The 25,047-nt window shown below is 37.4% G+C and overlaps 2 protein-coding genes across 3 annotated transcripts; one reads left to right on the top strand and one right to left on the bottom strand.

Moving 5' to 3' along the window:
- Positions 1-2,272: 2,272 nt before the first annotated feature.
- Positions 2,273-10,233, bottom strand: LOC124162550 (polyadenylate-binding protein 2-like). 2 transcript variants are annotated; one of them, XM_046539130.1, is made up of 7 exons: positions 10,087-10,233; positions 9,465-9,601; positions 7,749-7,863; positions 7,162-7,229; positions 6,416-6,610; positions 5,867-5,988; positions 2,273-3,816 (listed from the first exon to the last, which is right to left on the bottom strand). In XM_046539130.1, exons 2-7 carry the CDS (start codon positions 9,597-9,599, stop codon positions 3,780-3,782), a joined length of 672 nt encoding a protein of 223 aa, XP_046395086.1. In that variant the 5' UTR covers positions 9,600-9,601; positions 10,087-10,233; the 3' UTR covers positions 2,273-3,779. The 2 variants fall into 2 exon arrangements, with proteins under 2 accessions (XP_046395086.1, XP_046395093.1); XM_046539137.1 differs by having other exon boundaries at positions 2,273-3,813.
- Positions 10,234-10,327: 94 nt separating this feature from the next.
- Positions 10,328-25,047, top strand: LOC124162543 (exosome complex component RRP42). The gene is made up of 7 exons (XM_046539124.1): positions 10,328-10,398; positions 12,232-12,334; positions 12,463-12,659; positions 12,730-12,895; positions 12,998-13,192; positions 18,059-18,214; positions 24,773-25,047. The coding sequence occupies exons 2-7, from the start codon at positions 12,278-12,280 to the stop codon at positions 24,875-24,877; spliced, it is 876 nt and encodes a 291-aa protein (XP_046395080.1). The 5' UTR covers positions 10,328-10,398; positions 12,232-12,277; the 3' UTR covers positions 24,878-25,047.

Here is a 25,047-nt window from a genome sequence, read left to right as displayed (position 1 = left end):
ATAACCTTACTCTGCGATAAATTACATACAGTCCGGCTGGCGAGGGTTGTCTGATCACGGCACAATAGGATGGGCGGATAATCCTGCGCCAGCACGGTTTAAAGCCAATCGCTGTCCCCCAAGCGCACCTCACACCCTCGCCTAGTCATACAACGTTGTCAAATGCATAAACGAGCACCGAAATAAGCCTGATCTACTAAAATAAGCCCATTCTTCGAATCACAGAACAAGTGATTATTCCTCTAGGTCCTTAACGCTCGTCGTCCCTTCCAGATCTTTTCTTCACGGAACACTTTGTAAACGTTTCCCTTTCTTACCTGGCAGCCTTGCGCCCTCCCCGGACCTAGACCATTTTGTCTGTAATTGGACAACTCTCGGTGGCCGGACTGTAATTTTATCAACCTAGGAACAAGGTCTTGGGACGCATCGAGTTTGAATATCGGAGTTCATGTATTCGGGAAGATATCAACCCTCGATTGCGTCATGGCGCAGTCTTCTGTTGAAAAACTGAAACGCATTTTCCTGTTAATATATATTTCCGCGTAATTTAATCGCCTTTATAAAACTTCCTTTCGACGATTCCTAAAAGAAACGTTCTTACGAACTTCGTTATTACGAACCTCCGATTTTTCGGTCCCGTGAACTTCGTAATAACGAGAGTCTACTGTATCATGTTATCATTTATTGGAAAAAAAAACACTGCAGTATTTACATGCAGAGAATGAATGGCCTTATTTATGGGCAAGGCATTAACTACAGATTTCAATAAATATAGACACACCTGCATGACCTGCCACAGGACAGAACTGTTAAATAGGTGCAGTGTTATAATGTTAAAAGAGTTGCAGGTTTTGGATATCCAGCAGTAGTGTTCCTCAAGAATACCCTATTTCTTATAAGATCGGATGAACACTGGCTCTTGTCTCTAAGGGAATTTAAATCAGCCTGCACGTAGAAGGCATTAAAAATATATAAACTTTAAATGGTTAAAAAAGCAAGCTTAGAAAAAAAAGAGGCTCAAAGTGATCCCAGAGTTATACAAAATAACTCTGAACAGCTTTTTTTTTTGTGAATAACTTATGGTGGGTGAGGCGTAACCTATAATTCAACTCTATCATTAAAATGGGAGTGGAATAAGGCAAAGTATGTGGAGGCAAGGAAATATTTTTGGATAAATGATTTAAGCATGCACAACATGTAGATTGCTTTAGATAATGCACCAAGAGTAACTAAGTAAGATACCCAGAAGAGAATTGCATTCACCCACGACATGGACAAATGGGTGAAATCGAGAAAGGAAAATTCTCTATGAAAGTGTGAAGGTTTGAGGTGGGCTGAACTGGACAATTCTGCTTCCCACTGCCGAAATAAGGGGGCTGAGAAATTGGAATGAAAAATGGCTTGGGGAGTTTCAGATGAAGGTGTGGAGAAATGAAATGAGATGGAAATGGAGAAATGTCGGACATAGTAAGGGAGGAAAGAAGAGCCTAAGAGGATATAAGGAGAATTGAGGGAGAGGATGAATTATAGATCAGGCCCTAATTTGGTAAGTAGCCCCCTGGTACAGTAGCTTCCCAAGTTACTAAATAAGTTGCTACGCCAGTGATGGTCCCCATTCATATATTACCCACAGTGATCCTCATAGGTAGTTCGTCAAAATATCCTACCCCGCACACACAAAACCATGTGCACCAATGACACTGAATGGCAAAGTGTAGGTCAGTCCCAACTTTTCCTACGTAGTGGTGCCCTGAGGTTAATTAATTTCTTTGTGCAAGACATCAAATCAGTAATAAGTAACTATTTACACTCTGATAACCAGCGTTTAGAGACTATGGAATTATGTACTAGGAATGGAATTGATTCTAACCCTTTGTGATATTCTAAGTACTAACATAAAACCCTGCCTACTGAAATGAAACAAAAAATATCCTGATTTAAAGCATCATCCACAACATTAGGCAACTTACCAAGATTGAATACATTCGAATGCACATAACAGAAGTGAAGACATCAGGCACATTCAGCAGTTTGGATAGGTTTTCGTTGATTATGTGCACTCATTGTCAAAGCAAACTTTGCAGAGTGGAAATTACCCTTCCTACGTGCTTATGGAGATACTTCATAGGGCTAACTACCTGATAAACAAGCTCTTAACTATTGCAACTGAGATCCTTAATCAGCAGAATGAAGGAACTCCCACAAAAAACTGCTCCATTTGCTGAAGTTGTCCCTCATTAAACATTTATTCTATCAAATCAAACAGCAAAGCTAGCCCACTCACACTTTTATTGATTTTTATACATTCCCCCATTCATACATTTTTTAATTCTTTCGTCAGTGGATTTGTATAATTTGAGGTGGCCAACTACTCTACTTTTCATATCTCAGAAACTCTTTTAATATGTTTTATATAAAATGAAAATGATGAATTCCAGGGATGACCAAAGCCGCTGAATCCTGAAAAAACACTCAACATGACTCAAAACTTATTTCAGTTGCCTGACAAAGTAAACACAAGCAAAAATAAGGAGTATAGGAAGAGCAATAGTAGGGAAACAGTTGTGTCATGAAACCACCACAAAACCACCTTGAGTGCAATGTCAACTATCTATAGATAAACATTTTAAGCTGCATCTGCCAAAACAAATGGAATGAAACTTGGAGTAACAATTACATATACATATTAATGCTTCGTAGTTGATAAACGGGTGCTTTGTGAAAAGATGTAGCATGAATTACCCTTTGCATCAATGTAATTTGAAAAGACAGCTCCAGTAGCAAGAGCAAAATAGAGAATAATTATCAAATTATCTTAAACATACAGCTTCTAAGGGAATGGCCAAAAAAAATTCTTTGATTCCATCTGTGAATGAGTGATTACATGGAAGACAAGCATACTTCTGACGTCCCAATTCCCATTTAGTATCAACACTGTGCAGTAAAAGCTCATGAAAATTATTTTCTGGCCATTATTTGACAAAAATTAAAATCTATAAACCTATGAACCACACTCAATACTCCCTTTTACATAAATTACATCAATTACAATCCCACAGCAAATAAATTTTATATAATTAATATAATACTCACCTGGTGTCCACACACCGCACGCTATTAGTTAAACTTTTTCCTTACATATCACTAGTCTTTTTTTTTCTTTCTTCATTTTTTCACATAAGAGCACAATTATCATGCACACACACACACAGCAATTGCATTAAGTAACTGAAACTCACACTTATGAATAATTGCTACGGTGTTAGGCAAAATAAATCAAATACAAAAAGTAAAAAATAAATAAACTAACAAGGATCCAATGATAAATGAATCCCAACAAAACACAGCCGTGTACTAAAATTTCAGGTTCAATATTTTTTTCATACACAAAAGTGTGGGTGTGTGGACTTCGGCATCACACAAAAAGTATAGGTGAGGGTTTACCACGATGAAATAGTGAGAAGTTGCAACACATCCCTGCTCCTTCATCCAGTGCTGTAGTCATCTTGGAGGTGGGATAGGCTTGGGGGAATGGATAATGAAGGGACTGCTCAAATGACTGTACAAATGCAATGAAGATGGCATACAACTATGCTCAGACTTGAACCACATGGTTATCATCAAGAGTATTTCAATATTTTTTTCGTAATACGAAAATGATTCATCTTTGAAATAAGTTTTTTTTTGCTTTCACAGGGCAAATATAATATCAAGGGGGGAGGAGGTTGAGGAAGGGAGACGACTTGATGAAAACCCAAGATTTGTTAGGGTGTTCCCCATCAGTACGGCAGGTAGTAGGAAGAACGGCGGATCCTGCTGCAATAACATGGCATGGAAAAATTAGCACATTATTAAAAGTTGAATGCATAAAACATGCATCACAAAAGGAATAAGAGGGCTAAAGGAAACTATGATAGAGTGAAAGAAATTGAATCTTGGGAAAAGAAAAACTTACATCAGGCTACGTTGAGACCACATGGTGGCTTCAGCAGTACAGTAATCTTAAGTTTAGCCAACAAAATTTGCCCCGGTTTCACGAATGATTCAATGCAAAAGCATAGCAAGTATAGAATATGGTGTGCCCAATTACATGGCTATTTTCTTCTCGATTCGCCATGCAATTTTATTTCAATCATAAGGTCAAATCCTTTACCGTCTGATTTCTCTGAGCTTGGGCTGCAAAGTGCCTCCATTACAAATAAGGGTTTCACATTGCAGTGACTTACAAGGGGAGTGTCACAAAAGTGAGTCTCAGATTTCAATCAAACTTTGGAGTGTTGTAATCCATCGGGAGCTGTCCACAAATCACCCCCCTTATGGGGTTATATAACGAATAGTTTAAACAAAAAATGCAGTCTAACATTAACGGTTAACTAAATTTCCTTAGAAATATGCTTACATAAAGTAGGAGCGGTGGCACGGTGGTTATGGTACTCGATTCCTACCACTTTTCATTTTACAAAAGCCTACTGTCCATCGTTATTTCCATGATTTTCAATGAAAATTTTATTTTGCTGCATAGAAATCTTTTTCTGCAATGTGGAAACGTCAGATGTTTTCCCATTTTTTTCACATGGGAGCCTAGGAACATTTCTAAGGAAATTTAGTTAACCTGTAAATGTTTAACTGTGGTTTTCATTTTAACTATTGGGTGGGGGTCAAACTATTATATGGGGGTGATTTGTGGACAGTTCTCGATGGACTACAACACTACAAAGTTCGATTGAAATCTGAGACCCACTTTTGTGACACTCCTCTAGTTAGACATACTTTTTTAGCCTTGGCTTGATGGTGAAGGGTTTTGTTTCGGGACTATAACTGTCAACCCACTAACCCTTACAAGCATTGGCCTCATAAAGGACATATTCTTCTCTAGCAGCCAAATTGTCAAAAGAGACTTAAAAACTTTGATGCTTCTGCTTTACTATAAACAATTTTAGAATTATTTCAAGATGAAAAATAATCTGATACTTTCCAAGGCTCTAAAAATAATTATTTATACTCAGTATGTGAACAAACAAGGGGAAAGGGTGGATGGAAACCCAATGGCTGCATTAGCCTGCTCTGAATGAAAGACGCAACAGTACTACTGCTTAACGTTCCATCAAATGGATGAAGTCCCTACAAAAAGCACTTTATTAGGGATTGGAAAATTTCTGAAAAATCTCTGCGACCACTAGGATTTTTAGCCAGACCTACAGAGCGGGAAGCCAACACAACAACCTGACCCCAAGATACATGAATTCTAAAAGGCTACTCGTCCTAAACGAATTCAGACAAGTGGCAATCATGTACTCTGATTCCCCTCCATCACTCATGTGATACTTAAGGGATATCAAGTTCATATGAACTGAACTGAACTTGCTGTGATGGAAATTTGACAATTTGTAAACCAATAATTTCCAACGGTACACTAACCACAATTTCTGATTCAAAAAATTGAAAAAAAAAATGCCCTTAGGAATGAAAGTAAAGACAAATTTAGCATGTGCAACATGATTATCCACAAAATTTCAAGTTCGACATCCTTAAACACACTTCCACTACATACTATACTAATGAACTTAATTATGAAGAGTTCCCTAATTTCTAACACTCAAATCCACCGAGTGGACAAAACAGTTAGCACTAGAGAAATTTCATTATATCTTTGTTCATCACACTATTTGAATTTTACCTTATTCACTGTAATGTACAAATTTTGTATTCAGAAGAATTAATCCAATTGAGTGCATTTGACTTTGCGTGACTATGACTATGCATTGAGGGATGTTATCTTTATTTTTAAAATCCTTTCTTTGACAATCATTGAAAACAACCATCGCATATGTATCCATAGGTGTAAGAACTATCAATAAAAAATTACCTTGGCCTCCTGGTAGGTCGATAACCAAAGTAGGATGAGCCACGAGCCCTTGTGCGAAACCTTCCACGGGGTGGCCGATCTGTCTTGCTTAGTCCAGGGCGGTTAGTTCGCTTGGGCATCACCTGAAAAATGTCAGTTCAAGCCATTATGGTAATAAAGCATTGTGAAGTTCTTTTTATTTTATCTTCGTTCCATAATTTTCTTTATCAATTTAGTTCCACTACTTTTTTTGATCCAACCCTGCATGTTTGGCTTCAGAGTTGGGACTGAGGTGTAATCAGCACGATCATTCACTCAAGGAGCATTAATGCCCTTTAAAATTATTACACCATTTATCCTTCCTCCTTTCACCAGAAATCAAAATGCAATGAGAATATCTAGATATCTTAACAAGCTTTCCTGGTGGTAAGTACTCGATACAAAATCAGAGGACTGTTCAAATTTAGTTCAAGGGGAATTTTATAGGCAGAATTTTTACATGTGCAAATAGTAAATTGCTGGCAGAGTATTTCACAAACCATAGATACTGAGCTCTTATGTATTATGTACCTTAATTTGTCGTCCTCTAAACAGAGACTCATCCATAGCCATAGCAGTTTGAAGAGACTCTCTATCAGCAAATTCTATGTAAGCAAAACCTTTTGGATGGCCATCATATTTATTACACAGAATGGTTACTCGATTTATTGAACCACAGCCATGAAAATGCTGTTCTAGTTCTTCAGCAGTTGCTCCATAGTCAACCTGAAAAAATATAAAATTAACATTAGTAAAATGACCTTACATAAGCAATTTTTATTAAAAAGGGATGGGTAAAATTGGCACTTAATAAATAATGCTTGAACTTGGCACTGTATCAACATATTTTATGGGAAACGCATCATAAAACCATAAGTCTAAACATACATTCCATATATCATGTCATTTTTTAATGGCTCTGGGTAGAATTAATTACTTTATACTCTGATATTTTGTATATCAATCCAAACTTCCTTCTAGTTCCTTATGTGTGACTCCCAGTCCCACATTTAGCAGCCAGTGGCTCTGAGTCGAACCAACTTGACTTTCAGATACTGAGGAAGAGTCTTTAGTATGACTTGTTTTGAAATTGGAACAAAGGATTGTCACATGAACATAAACTCAAAGGATAACAATAATTTAGAATTTCCTTTCATACTTTTTAAACATGCATTTCATTAATGTATCTACTTCTTTCATTGACTTAAGAATCAATAATGATACTTCATCTACCTCATCAACATTATACATAAAACAATAATGGGAAAATTACTTACATTTCCAACATAAATTGAACGATTGTCTACCTCCATTTTCTCCTCAATTGACATATTCAAAGGACTAGCTGTAAATAGAAAAGGCAATGAATGCTGGCCTCTACTGGTAATAAGAATTTAAGAACTGAGCAGTTTTCAGCAATTAAGTTATTGTACATGAGAAAGTTCAAGTGCTCCAATGGGGAAAAAATTTACACAAAATAACAATATTTTAAGATAAACTTTTCAACAATATGATTAACTTTTGATGATACGAATTCAGCACACAATATTCAAATAATATTTACAAAAAGAATATAATGAATCTATTCTTATTTTGTGCATTCAAAATGTTTAATGTTTGAAACAATTTTACAGTAAATTTTTACAGATTATTCAAAATATCAGCCTTCAAGGTTACCTATTCCATCAAGGGATTTTCTATCACTGTAATTTCAAAAGGAATAAGAATGGTCAAGGCCCTATATACCAGAATTACAGACAACTGGCAAATGAGTTAAATTTAAACGACAAAACAAAATTTCCCAATTGGGATGTACCTAAATGCTCGAAAATGTATGTTATCGAATTTTAAATGATAAACTTACTTAAGCCAGGTGGGCTTCCCAGATTCATTTGCTTGTCCACTTCTGACTGCAGTTGCTTCAATTTTTCTGCTTCTTCCTCCATTTCTCTTACTCGAGCTTTAATTGCTTCCAATTCCTTGAAAGAGCAAAATATTACCATTAAGTCAGCATCCAAGTAAAAAATTATATCCTCATATTAATTTTGCCTAACATATCTCTAATATGATTAACTGGGATTAATATGAGAATGTATCTCAATGAAATTCGAAATAGCTGTCTACAACTTGAATATGTATTGACCGCAATGTTATCATGTAAATTCATTAACTAAATTATTAATTACATCCATAATTACAGTCAAAAGGATCATTCACATATTAATCTGCTGATACATGAACTAGCATACTACTGGTTTATAAATTTACATTACTACAACAAGTTACTATAAAATTGAGCCTGCCTTAATTCAGTGGAGTGTGAAGACAGGTTGTGCTCAAATAAGTGCATAAATCATTCAGAGATTCTATCATACACTAGGTCACTCATGTCAATCAAAGGAACTTTCTACAAACTATGCGCACAATGTGCCACTTAATGAGTGTTATATACAGTCATAAAATTGATAAAAAAAATACAAGACTAAGCACCATTGATTAATTCAATATTTAATTCTAGTAATTTATAGAAGGAGAAAAGTAGGCAATGGATACTAGTGATACTGAAAATGGATATATATTAACCAACTCATAGTTATGTTTAAAAATTATGATAGACGCAGGTCATCAAGATCACAAGATGGAAAATGAAATTGTTATCTCAATAATACTTGAGGATTTTGTGGTTCATGGTCAGCAACGAAATTGGTCACACATGGATAATATTGGATCGTTAATTTTCATTGAATGGACCTCAAATTCATAATTAATCATTTATTTCATATTAAAAAAATAATATATATGCCTCAACAACTACCTAAGTTCCAAGAGATGATTTTACACAAGAATTCTCCCATGAAGCAAATTAGCATGAATAAATAATGAACTATTTATGTAGGAAGGTCAGAAAAAATTAGACTGGGGTATGGTGTTCACACTCAGGACACTAATTCTTTATCTTCCCAAGAAATTGAACAAAAATTATATTTTATAGTAGGAGAAAATTTAGTGATATTCGATAATACCCAAAAATGCCTGTATTTTCCAAACCCATATATTATCAAGTTGAGTACAATTTGCATCATATTTTAATATACATCACAGTGATTTCAACCATAGTCAGCGATGTTAATAATTTAAAGTAAATGATTATTCATAAAGTTGGGGACCATCTGACACAGACAGGCACTATAATCACACCGACATTGACCAGAGGCCACATACTGAGATTTTCTTAGGTGGATCATTCCCTGTTCAGCTACCCCACTAAATGGCAAAAAGAAGAAAGAGCACTTACTCCCTGGTTTTCCATCTACCCCAACGCCAAAGTTTCACACCAGTATTCCCCACCAAAATCGTTCAAGAAAATCAGACATGCTCACGAAGCTTAAAATCCCGCAGATGCCTTCACGAGGATTGATAAGAATGCCACTTGACATGTATGACAAATACGAGAAAAAACAAATGGCTATAAATGTGTACATCAGTGTAATCTCGAATTAATTGCAATTTACGCCATGAAATGGCGCAATTAAGATATAGAGGATTATGCTACTTTAAAACCTTGAACTTAAAGATTTACCGGATCATCTACGCCGCCAGCACCACCTCCTCCGGAGCCTTCAGCATCGACTTCAGCTCCTTCAGCCTCTGCACCGTTCTCCATAGTTTCTAATGTATCTATGTGATCTTCAGAATAGTCCTCTGCCTCTGCCATTGCTGCAGTTTGTTAGAAATGGGCGAAAATAACACATGACAATACCGGCACAGATAACAAAAGCCTATTATACAGCTAATACAAGAGTCCTTAAAATAACTAAGTTTAACAAAATACTTCAACTTTAAGCAAGAAATTCAAAAAGCATGAGGCAGTAGATCGGCTAGTTCGATAATCCACTCCCCAACGAAATCCGAGAACCCTTATCACTGTTTTAAGTACTACCATCAAGAAGCGTGAAGAAATATCTTACTTACATTATCTAATTGAGTGAATAGGAAATAACAGCACTAATGGCTAAAATTTATACCTAATGTGCATAAAAATCACACAAACAATGAAAACTCATTCAGAGTTAACATAAGCCGGGAAAGCCGGAAACTAAATAGGTACCTCAGAATTACTCGTTTATAATTAAGAGCTTCATGAATGGACAGTTAAAACTTTGGCAGAATTATTTCATAGAGAATAAGTGGCTTAATATTACCTGCAGCAAGTGATGGATCGAGATATGAATCTTTCCTAAATTCTTGCTTTCACGGCCCCAGAATACAAATAATATGAAACACCAACGACCCCATAAACTTGCTCGACGGAATTCACACGAGAGATGGCAGTTGTGGCGGCGTGATGGCAGAGACCTCTATATTGCCATATAATAACTACGTGAGGGAGTAGTTCCGTAGTGCTGAGAATGGCCATAGAGGACTCTGCGTGGTGGCGGGGCCGCGGGGCCGCGGGGCGGCGAATTCGTAAGTTGAAAAAGTGAATGTCAACAAGCGAAAACAACCCTTCGTGTCTGTGGGCGTAGTCCAGTACACGCTCCCAATGCTCCCAAGTGCTCCCGCTTCAGACGCTACAGATTCATGGTCCACTTTCGCTCCTATCGCTCCCAGTGCTACCCTACTGGATCACGGCTGGAGCGATTGTAGCATTTGTTAGTCGTTTGTTTTACTAGTATCGTCTGCTCGGATATTAGATCGCCTGAATTAGGGATTGTTATAGCCCCTTGTTCTTTACTTAGCTTGTTAGAGAGGTCAGTAATATAAATGTCAAAAAGAATATGACCATGGGGTACACCACAAGAAACCTAATTAATATTAGATCTTCATTGGATACCATGATCGGACACCACCGATCCGATGCTTGTCCTGAAGATTTTACCCACTGGTTTGCAAATCCTCTTACACCAAGGTGATAAACTTAAACAAGAGCAGATCATGATACATATGAAAGAAGATAACACTGATTAAATACCTAATTAGAGAAATTTCAATGAAACCAAAAATAAGCCTAATTAACTTAACTCACCTAAAAGCCTGCGTTTAAACGATACACGTACAAGTTAACTTATTATTAATAATTAATTAATGCCTGTTTGCGTGAATGATTTTTGTGGACCAAAACGGAACATGTACGAATGTTTGAACCAAGCTAAAATAGGTTCAATTTTCCGTTCATGCATTTGCACAAGTTGAGTACGGTTACGCGTGTAACCACATAGCGTGCAACAACGCAACCGTACGGTACGTATTTCGTGTTCATTCTCGCGTTCATACATTTAGACTCGTACGGGTTTATGTAGGTGTAAAAAGGCCTTAAGTGGAGTGTCTTTTTACGATTTATCATGCACTCATGACTTTGTATGATAGTCTCAAAAGCAGTCCTAGACTTGGACCCATCTCGTCAACAACAAGCCTTAAGCATCAATGCAATACGTGTCAACCTGACCTTTAGAAAAATACACAAGTAAAATACAACCGAACATCAATAATTGATAACTTAAGTTGAAGATTGGAGGAAGAAATCATCATTGAACAGAGAATACAATCTTCATGGAGAAAGGTTGGCCGCCACAAAGCAACAAACGGAATACTTTGACCAGGAAGTTCACGTACCCTAACCTAAGAAGTCATATTCTATCTCAATTTCACGCAATGTCAAGTTCAAATAACTAATAATTGATCTAAATAACAAATAAATCAAAATATCTTACAAAATCAACAGAAGTAATATATTAACAAATGTATCAGACGGAATGCTCCGACTGGAAAGTTCACTCACCACATGCCTTAAAATTTCGAATAGTCATTTTCTATCTCCACTTCTCGCTATCTCAAGCTTAAACCACTAATAATTAAATAATATTATATATAATTAATTATCACAACAACAAAGTTTATAAGATATCTTGGTCTTGCCGCTCAATTTCTTCCCCGATCTGGCCCGTGGCGACTCTGAATTGTGAAACCATTGAGTTACAGCCATTTGCCTCACCGTAATATCCCCCGAATAGTTCTTTAACCATTTGTTTTTAGCATTTACTATCCAGGCTCTCTTAGCGATTTCTTCCATCAACTCCAAATGGTCATATTATTGCCGGCCAGGTCCACAATTGTTATGAACACCATTTTCTTTTGCCTTCCTTCCCGTTCAAATTCGCGCTGAAAACCGGTTCGCTCCAGCCGCCCTACCTATTTCTTGGGAGCGTTTGTAGCGAGAGAGAAGCGAATGTAGTGACGTCATGCGTGACGTACGAGAACGCTACGGGAGCTTCTGTAGCTTCTACTGGACCACGCAAAGACTCGCTCCCAGCGCTTCGGAGCACTGGTAGCTTGTACTGGACTACGCCCTGTGAGTGGTGAATATTAGGAATTCGTGGCTGTTTTTTAGGAGGCATGGCGTTGAAATTGCTAAGCGATGCTGAGAAAATGTTTATTTTGCATGGAGTTAAAGTAAGTAATGCATTTATATGTATAATTTGTATGATGAAATTGAAATTTCAAGGATTGTATGCCTCTATGTGGTCAAATCGTCCTTATTGCCGGTTTTTCAACTTTCTAAGTGAATATTTTTTAAACAGGATGACTTCAGGTGCGATGGAAGGACCAGAAGAGAATACAGACCAATGGAAGTAGAAACGGAAATAGTTTCAAATGCTAGTGGGTCTGCGCGAGTGAGGCTTGCTAATACTGATGTGTTGGTTGGGGTTAAAACTGAAATAGATACACCTAATCCTGACCGGCCTAGGGAAGGAAAATTAGAGTTCTTTGTCGATTGGTTAGTATATCTGACTCTGTTTAGAACTGCTGTTTTTGTATTCCATACTCACTGTTTACATTTGTTTTAGCTCGGCGAACGCAACACCAGCCTTCGAAGGCCGCGGTGGTGAAGAATTGGCGTACGAGATATCAAGCAGCCTTTCAAAAGCCTACGGCAACCAAAGTGCATTTGATCTCCATCCTTTATGCATTCTACCCGGGCAGCAATGCTGGAAACTTTACGTAGACATTCTGGTATGTTATGACACTTTCAGTTCCATGGATGTTTTTTTAACAACTATTATATCACTCAATCAATTTTCTGTCGCAATATCAGTGATTTGTTGCATTTTTAAGATTTTAGAATGCGGTGGAAATTTGTTCGATGGCGTATCTTTGGCCGTTAAGGCTGCCCTTTTCAACACCAAGGTGCCCAGGATATCGTCGGCCACTGTTGATGGTGGTGTTGTGGATCTGCAGCTTTCCGATGACCCTTACGACTATCAGTCTGTTAACGTTTCTTCTGCTCCCTTACTTGTAACTTTGACTAAGGCAAGTATTAAGATGAGTGCTTCAAATCTGTTATATAGTTATGAACCTTATTCAAGTTACATTAAACTTAAAACATTTATTGATCTTTGGTCCTCATTTTTTTCTGCCATCATGTGGGTACTTCTTACCTCCATCTTAGTTGAATGTAAACATACCTACAGAGGTAGAATATCTGTCATTTATTTAAATGGCATGACGCTGGCTCTAATGACAATTTTCTGAAGGTGGTGGTGTTTCAAATAAATATTTTTGCAAGCCCATAGTGCAACATACTGAATTCTTCATGTGGACCTTTTTGATGTGTATACAGTCGAACCCTGATGAGTGAGAGATCAAGGGACTGGCATTTTTTTCTCCTTTATAAAGTATTCGCATTTATATAGTTTCTCACTTGCAAAGGTTCTGGAATGACCTCTATCCCTTATAGGGGTACACATAAGGAAGTAGGAGGGGAAGAGTGAGAGATGCAACAATCTAAACTTCTGAAAATTTCTTTGAAAAAACATCTGTCTACAGACAGATATTTTCTGACAGATGTTCCCTTCGAGTCAGTGTCTGATGAAATGCATACAAATCTATAGTTTGAGTGTGACTTAGGTTTCCCATCATTCCACATTGAGTTGAGTAGAATGCACTCATTTCCTCACCTCGAAGTCGGCCAAAAAATCTATCACATATAGAGATTGACTAGATTATCACAAAGGCTTTTTAGGGTAAAAATGATAGGACCTGGCAATGAGTCTCACTCATAGAGATTTCTCACCTATCCAGTTCTCGCTTATCGAGGTTTGACTGAATATACTTGCTGTGACTGTGCTATTGTAAACATGCATTAATATTGTCATACTACTAAACGAATAGCATTCGATAAATTCAATTGTGTCAGGTGAAACATGATGGAACTCCTTGGCAAGAGAATGGCAGGTTCCACAATTTTTAAAATACTGCGACTGGTTTCAATACATAGTATCATCATCAGGAACTTGTAATATAGAATTAATTCCATGCATATAGTATTCGCACATATATACCATAAATACTCCACCTCCCCTCCCATTCCTACTGGCCCCTGACTTGATGCTGTTACCCATTCCCCCCTAACCTCCCCACCCCTACTACCCAATCCTCGATGCTGTTACCCATTCCCCCCAACCTCTCCTCCTCCCCTTCATCCGTCATGACTACCATATAGGTGGAAATAATTCTATTACATGTGCCTGATGATGATACTATGTATTGAAACCGGTCGCAGTATTTAATAAATTGTGGAACCTGCCATTGTCTTTCCTTTCTGATACATCAATAGCATTCGAAAAAAGAGGTGTTGCCGAACATGAAAGATTGATAATAATATGTAGTATGATTGTGTTAAAGAGTAAAGAAAATTCGAGGAAAGAATGTGATGATGTTGCTTTATGAAGTGTAAAGATAACAGTGGGACACTAACTATGGCTATTTTGTGCCCGGGGCTAAATAGATGTTAGCATCTCTTAAACACTGAAAGGTTCAATTTCAGTTTAGGTTACATCCCCCTCAACAGCACCAGGGAAGGCTGTACCGTTGGCACCGCACCATTGGTACCCTTGTGGTGGTTTGGATGGATGACATAATGAATAGTAACCTATTGTTCAAAGTAAAATTAATATATTTTAGGGTCCCATCCACGTCCAATGAAATTGTTATGCGACCACTATGATTACCTCTGTCTCTTACCTTACGGCTCTTATCAGTGATGTGTCAGAGATGAAGTTCATGAAATATGGCCTTGAACAAGTACTTATGAAAATTCAGTGGAATTTTTCAAGTGTCCACTCTATGCCGTCTAATTCACATCCATCTGGGACCATTGGGAAATTCATCCAAGACCAGGGTTATCCACCACCTCATTGAATGATGAAATATGAGAGCTTATAGTGATGTTTAAAAATTTCTCCCATCAATGCCTTGTAATATATTTTATCAGAAAGGCAATCAGTTTTCTTATAAGGTGATAGTGATTAAGGGGAAAGGAAAACAATTTTTTAAAACTCCGGTAGTACCTGGCAGTATTTAAAAGTGTAATACCTTACTAGTACAGTTACTACCTTATCAGTACTAGTATGGAGGTACTTCGACAGCACTGCTATTTTATGCTTTATCAATCAGCTAAGTACTAAAACAATTGAGTGTTGACAGTATAACTAGTGAAATTAATCTTAATGAACTATTAACAACAACGCCATTGTTAACCGTATTTATGAAGATTTGATTACACGATTTAGATCTTTTCTGCATGAATGTTAAAGTAAATGCCCACCTTGAAGTATCAATTAGGAGTAAAAATATTCAAATTAAATATGACTTGCAAAGTAATTTTACGAGAATTGGAGCCAAATATCCAGTTACATATCGAAATTATTACGTGTTTTGACTTTATCCCAAGGTATGAACACATTATTCATTCCAATGAAGAAAAAAATATGAATGGATGAATAATTGCTCATTCGTCAAAACCTAATTGAATGGGAAAATTTGATAAAGGCTGGTAGTATTGCCTTTGCTTATAAGTGGTAGTTTCCTCACGAGTCCGACTCACTATGTTTACACAGTCATTAAAATGATAACTCTGCAAAGAAATGCCGTAAAAATATATGAATATCAATTGTTTTTATTTCTCATTTATTCTTGTAGCAAAAACCTGCCTCTTTTCCCCACCAACTATAATAATACGATTATCATAATGATGGATAAAAAATATTTATATTATCAATTTATTATATTATTTTTATATTATTATATTATAAATTATAATAACAGTATTATAATTTATTATATTATAATAATTTTAATTTCGTGTATTAAATGTGAAGACCACACTTATTCACAAGTTTCTCTTCACAATGAGATCAAATAATTAAGATAAGACTTAAGTTCGCCGTGAACATGTACTAAACGGCTGCCTCGAAAGAGCAAAAAAGGAATTATTATTGACAATAATGGGTACACTCGAATGCGGTCGCCTCCCCCTCTCAAAAATTGTGCCAGAATTTCTGCATAAAATTCTGTGTATTGTTTTTCATAGACAACGACCGACGATTAATACTGAACATAGTGGTTAGCAAGCAAGTAAAATGTCTCTCCATAAAAAATAATTGCAATGCATATTCAGTACTCACTATTGGCATGCGCCGTGACGAGTACAATAATTAACTCAAAATATGCATGGCAATGTGTTACAGGGTAACCACCTCTCTTATTTTCTAATCATTTTACAGTACTTCTACAAAACCCCGAGTTGGAGACAAGTGTTATCACTATGGCTATAAAAGATTTTTTTTAGCTGCAGAAGGCAAGAAAATCAAGGTCATTGAACCGTACAATGTACATATTATAAACTAAACAGAACTGTGACCTACACATCGAATTTTATTTGATCGCAGTATTTTAGGCATAACTATTTCCGATTCTAGAAATGTAAATCCTACTATGTCTTAACATCAGACAAGTGTAAAAACATGTAAATACAGCAAAAATTAAAATGACGAAAGCGCTCTCAGGCACTAGGTGATTGGTTTTTGTATAAGTAGCCAAAGTTTGTGTCGGATGGACACCGTCGGGTGTTTGAATAAGAAGACGTTCTGATGACAGTGTCTTACTCTTGTCTGAGAGAACTTCAAATGTATCATTCGCTAGGAAAACACCAAAGTAAAACGTATGCCCCGAAATTGTTTGTATAACATTGCCTTTGACCACTACATCGCTATCACTGTTCCACTGATAATCGAGCCTCCGATGCAGTTTTCCGATGGGTTTTTGTATAAATGCCTGTGAATGACTTTTTCAGTGTAATCATCCTGTATAATTTAATTTCCGGAAATACCGGATAATTAGATAAATACGAACGTTTATTTTCAACTTATTAACAAACGAAAGTACTAGTATACCGTTATTTTTTCGCCGGTACAAACAAGGGAGTACTATTATTACTTTTTAATACTCACCACAAAAATACCGGTACTTTTTTCAAGTATCCTAGTCTCTCGCCCTTGTGGCACGCTTGAACATGCCCTTCTCGCGAAACACAATATTTTTCCTCTCCGACTAACACACCGAAGCCCAAACAAAGCAGTTGAGCAGTTTGTAGGGAAGGAAGGCAAGAGAAAGGTAGTGGGAGAGAGAGGGGGGAAGGATAGAGAACGAAAAAGGGAGGGGAAGTGAGGTGGGGGGATCCTTCTCTGGAGGACAGCAACGCCAGTTCCCCGCTGGCACTGTAAAAGACGTCGAGCCATAGAAAGGCTAAAACATCCATCACGCTTAAGAACATCACTCGAATATGGTTGCATGCACACTCTACTGGTATATATATTTGAAATTATGAAAGAAGCAGCCTTGACTCAAATGTTTGATCAGTTCTGAGTCTCTATTTGGAGCGGAGTTATTCTCACGAGAAGAAGGCTAATTTTTTTGGAAGTTTGCAATTTTTTTCCTCCCTACCGGTTTCACATGCGCAACTGTAAAGACGCATTCAAACTAAGGCTACATGTATCTCATGCTTTTTAGTGGAAACAGTTCCTTGTTACATGCAAAAATGGCCTCCTAGCGACCTTAATGGTAGCGTCCTGCAAAGACACTTTCTGGCGTGGTATCCAGTCCCCTTAAAAAAATTTGTTTGTGTGATTTTTCCTCCATGGTGTACATCCAATACTTATAATTTTTGCCAGAACCTTAACAGAATTATTTTTGTAGGACTACATTTTGTAAGCCTAAATTCCTCAAATTCACAATGAATATTGTCCTTGTGCCATGTTGGTAGATATATAGTTACAAATGACATTTTAGTTCAGTTACATTGGAAAATAATTCCATCTAATTTTCTGGCCTGTATAGATTGGTGAGCATTGTGTTGTTGACCCTTCTGCTGAAGAAGAAGCTTGCAGTTTGGTTAGTGTTGTGGTAGCTGTGACTGAGAAAGGAAAATATGTAACCTCTTTTGTCAGAGGTGAGGGTAGCCTCCATCCAGACACCTTGGTTGAAATGCTGAAGGTAATGTATTTTTTGGGTGCATGTGATCATAAGACATGTAAATTTCGTGATTGTTTGAACTCATGAACCATATTAAGTAATCAGTTATTTTTCAATCTAACTGTTGCATTTTTTTGCTAACTTTTTCATTATAAGTTTAAATTTTATGCATGGAACGTAGATGTGGATGTGACTTTTTTTTTCAGAAATTCTCCAACATCAATCCCCATACACCCAGGCCCATGCTGGGCTGCTGGGACACCGGGAGGTATCCCGGTGTGCCCTCCAGCCTGGATATCTTTGGCACCCTCCTGTTCGGAAACTGACAATTTTTACAGTCAGAATACCAACTTGTTAACACTAGAATGCCAAAGGGTGTCATTTTGACACCCGAAGCGAACATTTTTTTTCAAAGCTGACCTTTAAAGAGTGTTGTAGAATAAAATATTTCGTGACTTTTAATCATTTTTAGGGCTAAACAAAACAACAGTGTTAGGGATCCTCCCTTCTCTTTTTTCCGTCTTAAAAATTCAAATTTACCTTGAATGCCGAAGGGTGTCATTCGGTTTAGGTATTTCGTGGGATGCAGTTTGATTATTACTTGCCCTATTAGTATTTTAGAATAATATATTACCTTCATGATTGTTTATCGTTTACATAATTTCAATAAATATCTGCTGTTTATTATTTTTTGGAAAATTTATTAGCTTGTGAGGTAAGTATATTCCGCTCTCTTTGCGAATGATTTTCCTTGAAACCAGTCAAATTTTACTGCGACTACACTTGAAACCGTGAAACATAAGTGTAGTGACGTGCAGAACAATGCAGGAGTTTGACAGACTGGCTCGCTGGCGTGTCACGACCAGTCGAGACGTGCTTCTCGACTTGCATCGGCACTTTGGTCTTGATAATGGCACTGTATAGCCGTTTTACGCCAGAGAAAATGATTGCAATGCTAAATGATATTCCTGTTTTTGATGCCATAAATTGCGTGAATGGACATGTAGCTTTGCTTGGAAACACCTGTTCGTCAATGCTTATGTGTGGTCCAGGCAATCGTTAGGGCATTGTAGTATTTCAGTTACGAAAGAAAAACATCTTAGCATGTACACACGATTGAGTATTTGTATCTGCGAAGTACGGTATTAGCGATGTGTTCCTCATTGCGTTTTAGATGAACCTGGATCAGCACTGGCTATGGGACAGAAGAAATTTATGCGTAGTCGTGAGGTTGTGTGTCGACGCTGGCCAGGCTTCAAAGCAACGACGCCTTCTTGTTCAGGATCCTACCTGAGAAGGAGATGGCCATGCTGTGGAACCATATCCTAGGCCACACATAACCTTTGATGAACAGCTGTTTCCAAACAAAGCTAGATGCCCATTCACACAATTCATGGCATCAAAGCCTGATAACTATGAGCAAAAATACTGGCTTGTAGTGGATAAGGATAGTAATGATTTGATAAACGGATTTCATTATCTTGCCAAGGACAACTCTTGTCAAGCTGGCAATCGCTTTACAGATCCATGCTGCATTGAAACTTATGTGGCCCTACTTGACCAAAGGCAGAAATATCACTACTGGCCAATTTCACATCACTTTCCTTGGTTTTTCTCAAAAGAAAGGGTACAAGCCTTTTGGGTACCATAAATAAGAGAAAGAAGGATACCTCTGCTGGAATAAAAGCTTCTCAGGTAGAGTTTTACCCAAATAAATTGTACAAAAATGGTTACATTACACTTACCGTTTATCAGGGCAGACCGACAAAGTGTGTTCTTGGTCTAAGCTCTCTTCGCCCTCATGTTGTCATTAGTTACAACTCTAAGAAATCGCCCGTAACTGAACCAGAACAGACTAGAAACTGTCAAGTAGAGATAAAATGCAATAAAAACAGAAATGTTGGTTTTTGTAAGCTGTGTAAAAAGTCATTATGCATCTCCAAAGTGACAGAAATGTAAAGAATCTGCAATTTAGATAAAGCTTTTTGGAAGTCTATACAAAAAAGTATTCGATTTTTTTGTGTTTTTTACGAAGTGTTTGTGTTTTCTTTTATACAATTTTGTAGTTAAATAGTGGTAATTGATTTTATTGTTTTCAAATTTTCATCTTTAAAAGCAAATTTCCATATTCGAAGACGAAAACCAGATGCAAAAAAAGATGCCGCGGTCCAAGAGAACAGAATGTTTTGCAGCATTATTTTTTTTACTTCAGTGGAAATCTCCTACAATAACATTATTTTTTGAAAATATTAAGGAACCGAAAAAAAAAATTAAAATGAAGATGACGCTTTAACACTAGCGACTAAGAAAAAAATTATTTGCAACATAACACGGTTATAAGAATATGGGTGTCAAAATGACACCCTCCCGGCATTCTAGTGTTAACTTGATTTCAATGATGTCTCATTTAACAGCATAATAAAAACCATCTTGAGTAAACAAAGTAATTATTAAAAAATACATAGTATAGTTCAATCTGGTAAGATTCGATTCAATCTCAAGAGGGTAAGGATTAAAATTTCACACACCTGGTAGTCCTCCCCCTGCATAGTGCTGGCATCCTCAGGCTATGGCCGTCCACTGCACTAAGAAGGGGTCCTGCATACACCCCCTTGACCTTTATCATGGGCCATAGGTCTATGTAATCCCAATTAGCCTGCAGTTTTGATTATACAAATTTCTTTCGTATACTTGAGGCAACTAGATGTTTGTGTGACCAAACTAATCTAGTGCATTTATTTAATTATCCTATCCCCTCAGCAAAAAATCATCGTTTGATTTTGATAGTTGTTTTTGGGACTCACTCCATGTTTCTGCATGGTAAATACCGAAAGAAACTGCTTCATCCGTATCATCCCACCGAAGCATACAAAAAGATTGCTAGATATTATTTGAATCCTAGTTAAATATAGGTAATTCTTCAAAATTTCTGTACTACTCAATCATAATTTCCCTGAATCTTTGTATTTGTTGGAGTATGTTACATTACTAAACTCTCCTCTGTCATCATCATCATCTTGTCGAAGGTGCCAGTGTTCATCTTTATCTGGTATTTATATGTTGGAGGGCTGGGTACTACTCCTGATTTGCTAATGAGTCTCTCGGAGGAGGTGGGGAATGGATACCCATCCTCTCTGTTGGAATTAGCTGATGTTTTTTGGATTCTTATTGCTTTGTTAATCTGCCAAGGGAAGAGACTCCTCTCTTTGGCCAAAATTTCAGAATTCTTAAATTTATTCCACGGCCCAGATCTGACCATCTACGTTCAGCTCCTGAAGAAATGCAATATTAGTAAATTCCTCGTGGTGCTCCTTGATTTGCACACTCATTGAGTTGCTGGTTTCCCCAACATAGGAGCTTTTCCAGGAGGAAGGAACCTTATTTACTCCTTCTTTTTGCTAGTGGTCATTGTGTGTTGGTTTTTTATATGACATGTCCTATTATCATTCTTGGTGACCAAGATTTCAAGAAAAAAAATTCCCTTCATCCTCCACGTTCATTGTAAAGTAAATTCCATGATGCTGTGTGATCTGGTTGTAAAATCTTCTGCTCTGGGGAGTCCGGTGATGAAAATGTTATTACAGTATCGGAGGCAAAAGTTTAGCTTCTCCTCATTCTCGCACTCCAGTGTTATCTCTCTTGGATTTCTTCATGTAGAGATTTCCCACCTCTGGGCATGGTGATTAACCCTTTCGACCCACCCTTTTATTCATAATTACTGCTGTTTCATAGAAAAAATTGAGTTTCGTTGGCAGTGATCTGCTACCTAATTCCTGGAATTGTTTAGGAATATCATGGGAGGTGAGTGATCCGATGACCTTCACTGAATCTTAAATTGGAGCAATCGTGAAGTGAACCTACATCTAAGCTCATAAGGATGTTAAATTTTTTGAAAGAGAATGTCTTTGTGATGTCAATGAAGTGGATTTATTCTTCACATAGACTACCAAGACAGCCTTGTACATACATATCTGGCTATTTGGTACGTCACAATGTGCATTTGGGTGACCATCAGTTTTGCAGCAAACCTCTATATGTACACTTAGGAAGTCAGTGGCGAGGTAGCTGATGGAAGGATTCTTTATCATCATCAGGAATTTAAGATTTATTCCTTATGGCCATTGGACTGCATTCCTTTTTCCTTTCTGACTGGTGATCTATAAAAAAACCTCTGGATTGTTGTCATAGAATTATCTTCCATTTCTCTTGGTACAGCAAGTTCAGTTTTGCTAATGGAAGCTCGCATCACCTAAATGACAACACAGGGATTTTCCATCCTTCCCCTACTCCTGCCCCTGGAGGGATCGTCAGGCTAGCATTGTGGTGGAGCCTCCTTTCCTTATCTCCTTCCTCTGCTCTCCCTCCTCTCAAGGTGACTGGGCGTACAAGTCTCTTGACTTGGTTCCAAGCCCTCAAGAGAGCAACCCTACTGTACCTGTTTCTACTGTCTGATTGGTGATGTAAAGAAAAATTTGTGGACCATTCTTCTCTTAAGGTGGTCTTTCATTTCTTTTGGAAGAGAAAATTCTATTTCGCTAGTATTAGCTCGCTTTTCTCAAGGTGCTGGCAGTCTTGGTATTCTGCATCCTTTTCCTTCCCTATCCCTGGAGGCATCGAAGGACTCCTAACGTTATAGTATCCTCCTTCCAATTTCCTTCCCCTCCTGAGGTCAGGGAAAATAACTCTCTTTCTTGTAAGCCTGGCCTCAGGAAGATATCCCCTTGGGCCTGCCCTGGGTTTCTCTTACGAATGCTGTTTATGTGTAGATTGTGTCACTGTTGATGTCAAAAAATGTCATCTCACATTCTTCTTTAGTCTTCAGGACTGTGTTGTCTTCTGGTGAAATTAAAATAGTCACTGTTCCACTGAGCCTCTTAAAGACTCCTTTCTTCAGACATCGTAACTTGCTTTTGTGGCTTTCTTGTTAGAAAAACCCAAGCCATGCCTCGTATTATCTGGTTCAAGTTTCATTTGGGAAGCTTCCAGATGGCTGACCTATTTCAGTGATGAATATTTCCTTACATACTTTCTCTAGTGGTAGGATGAAGTTCAATATCCCTCCGCCAGTATGGTGCTGGTTCTGTTATCTATGCAGTTGTCCATCTGTGAGATTGGGGACACAAAGACCCATTTCTAGGCCATCAGCACTGACCTCTTGGTGTTGCTTGTTACTGACCGCCTCAAAATTCTGTATCATTCCTAGTGTCAATCAGTAGAATTGTAATGAACCTCAAGTGAGTGTGGTAGTGTTCCTTGTAAGGATTTTTATATTTAAAGCTGTTTATCAGTTCCCTTATTTTGTATGTAATATTAACTGTGGTAATTGGTACTTACTATTTTGTCTTCAGGAGTAACATTGCTGAAAGTCATTTTTATTTAGCTTTAAATTTCATAAAATGGAAAAAAATGTCCATTGTTGCTAAAAATGCCCCATTTTTGAAGGGATATATGTATTGAAACAAGTATTAAATGAAGGCCCTGACTTCGTTTTCAAATTGTAGTTACATAATTTATCATTTTCTTATTGGAATATTTTAATCAGATTACGTATTATGCATGGTTTTTAAGGAAAAACAAAAAAGTATGTCTGTCTTCTCCCTCTCAGAGATTTATTTGTCTTCTCCCTCTCAGACGGAAATGCTAATTAAAGCCCTTTTTCATGTAAGTTAACCCCTTAACTCTTTGAGTGCTGGCCACTAATTTAAAAGCCCTACAGAAAAATCCAGCCATTTTTACTGAAATCGTACGTTTTTTAAACATTAGCATCAAAACTATGTTTATAAGGATGCGCTCTTCAATAAAAATGAACTACTCCAGGCTTCTAAAGTGCATTACTGTAAAAACCCAAGCGTCCTCTCGCCGAAAACCAAAATATGTATCCCATTTGACAAAAAAAGTCAATGCTACCTCAATGAATGTTTCTTTCCACAAATGAATTTACACACAAAGTGGGCAATGATAAAAGGGACAAGAACACCGATACCCCAATATGCTGCACTTATTCCTTGGGGCCAAAGCAAAATGCAACACTTGCCACTGGAGCCGATGGAAGGGTAGGAGTGTGCCGGTAGCTACTGGGGACTTAGCGTCCTCAAGACATTAAGTGAACCCTTTTTCCATCAAGTAGTTGATTTTTGAAATAACAGAACCACTAAGCAGTTAACTGGAAAAGTACCACGGGCAAAATATTACGGCTTTATGCATACAATGCCAATAAAATAGCAGGACGTAATATTACATCCAAGGCAATCCTCAGAAGAATTAGCAGGACATAATATTACATACGTCCATGGCACGCAGTGTGGCATTCGCCCATCCTTTGATATTTTTATTTTCCTGCTATATTGCTGGTACTCCAAGAATTTGGCAATGTGCGAAAGGATGCCTAAAATATTGCCTCATGAATTTGAGGTTATCTGGAGGCACAGAGGCCATTCAGTCTTTAGATTTACTTTAAAAATTTCTGCTGGATGTACTTGAAAACAAGTAATGCATATCATGCTCTTAACTTTACGCTGTCATACTCTGGGAATCAGTAGAAATATTATAATAATAATTTTACAATTTCTTCTCTTTTAGGTTGGCAGGTCTCTGGGCGTGGACATGAATAAAGCACTAAACAAGGCTCTGAAAATAGAATTGTCTCAAGGAGAAAACCGGGAGAGATTTGGCTTTCTGAAGTAGTGAACATTTTCATAAGAAGTGTGTAAAGTAGGATTTGGTATTTGTATGTGATGCTGAAGTGTGTTGGAGAAATGAAACTGGACTACATCGTACTTGAGAACATTTTACAGATGTCATCTGATTGTAAATAAGTAATCATGAATCATAAAGTGGCTTCCATTTCTCAAGTG

This window comes from Ischnura elegans, chromosome 1 (assembly GCF_921293095.1).
Source record: "Ischnura elegans chromosome 1, ioIscEleg1.1, whole genome shotgun sequence".
NCBI classification, from domain to species: domain Eukaryota; kingdom Metazoa; phylum Arthropoda; class Insecta; order Odonata; family Coenagrionidae; genus Ischnura; species Ischnura elegans.
The sequence above is the reverse complement of the archived record's forward strand: the minus strand, read 5'-3'. Positions and strand labels throughout refer to the sequence as shown.

Excerpts from the sequence above, each read along its gene's own strand:
- LOC124162550 (XM_046539130.1), bottom strand. The coding sequence starts at position 9,599 with ATGGCAGAGGCAGAGGACTATTCTGAAGATCACATAGATACATTAGAA. Across the intron at positions 7,864-9,464 it reads CTGGCGGCGTAGATGATCCG|GAATTGGAAGCAATTAAAGC; the intron begins GTAAATCTTTAA and ends TGCTCTTTCAAG. Across the intron at positions 7,230-7,748 it reads GGGAAGCCCACCTGGCTTAA|CTAGTCCTTTGAATATGTCA; the intron begins GTAAGTTTATCA and ends TTCTATTTACAG.
- LOC124162543 (XM_046539124.1), top strand. The coding sequence starts at position 12,278 with ATGGCGTTGAAATTGCTAAGCGATGCTGAGAAAATGTTTATTTTGCAT. Across the intron at positions 12,896-12,997 it reads AACTTTACGTAGACATTCTG|ATTTTAGAATGCGGTGGAAA; the intron begins GTATGTTATGAC and ends TGCATTTTTAAG. Across the intron at positions 13,193-18,058 it reads TACTTGTAACTTTGACTAAG|ATTGGTGAGCATTGTGTTGT; the intron begins GCAAGTATTAAG and ends TGGCCTGTATAG.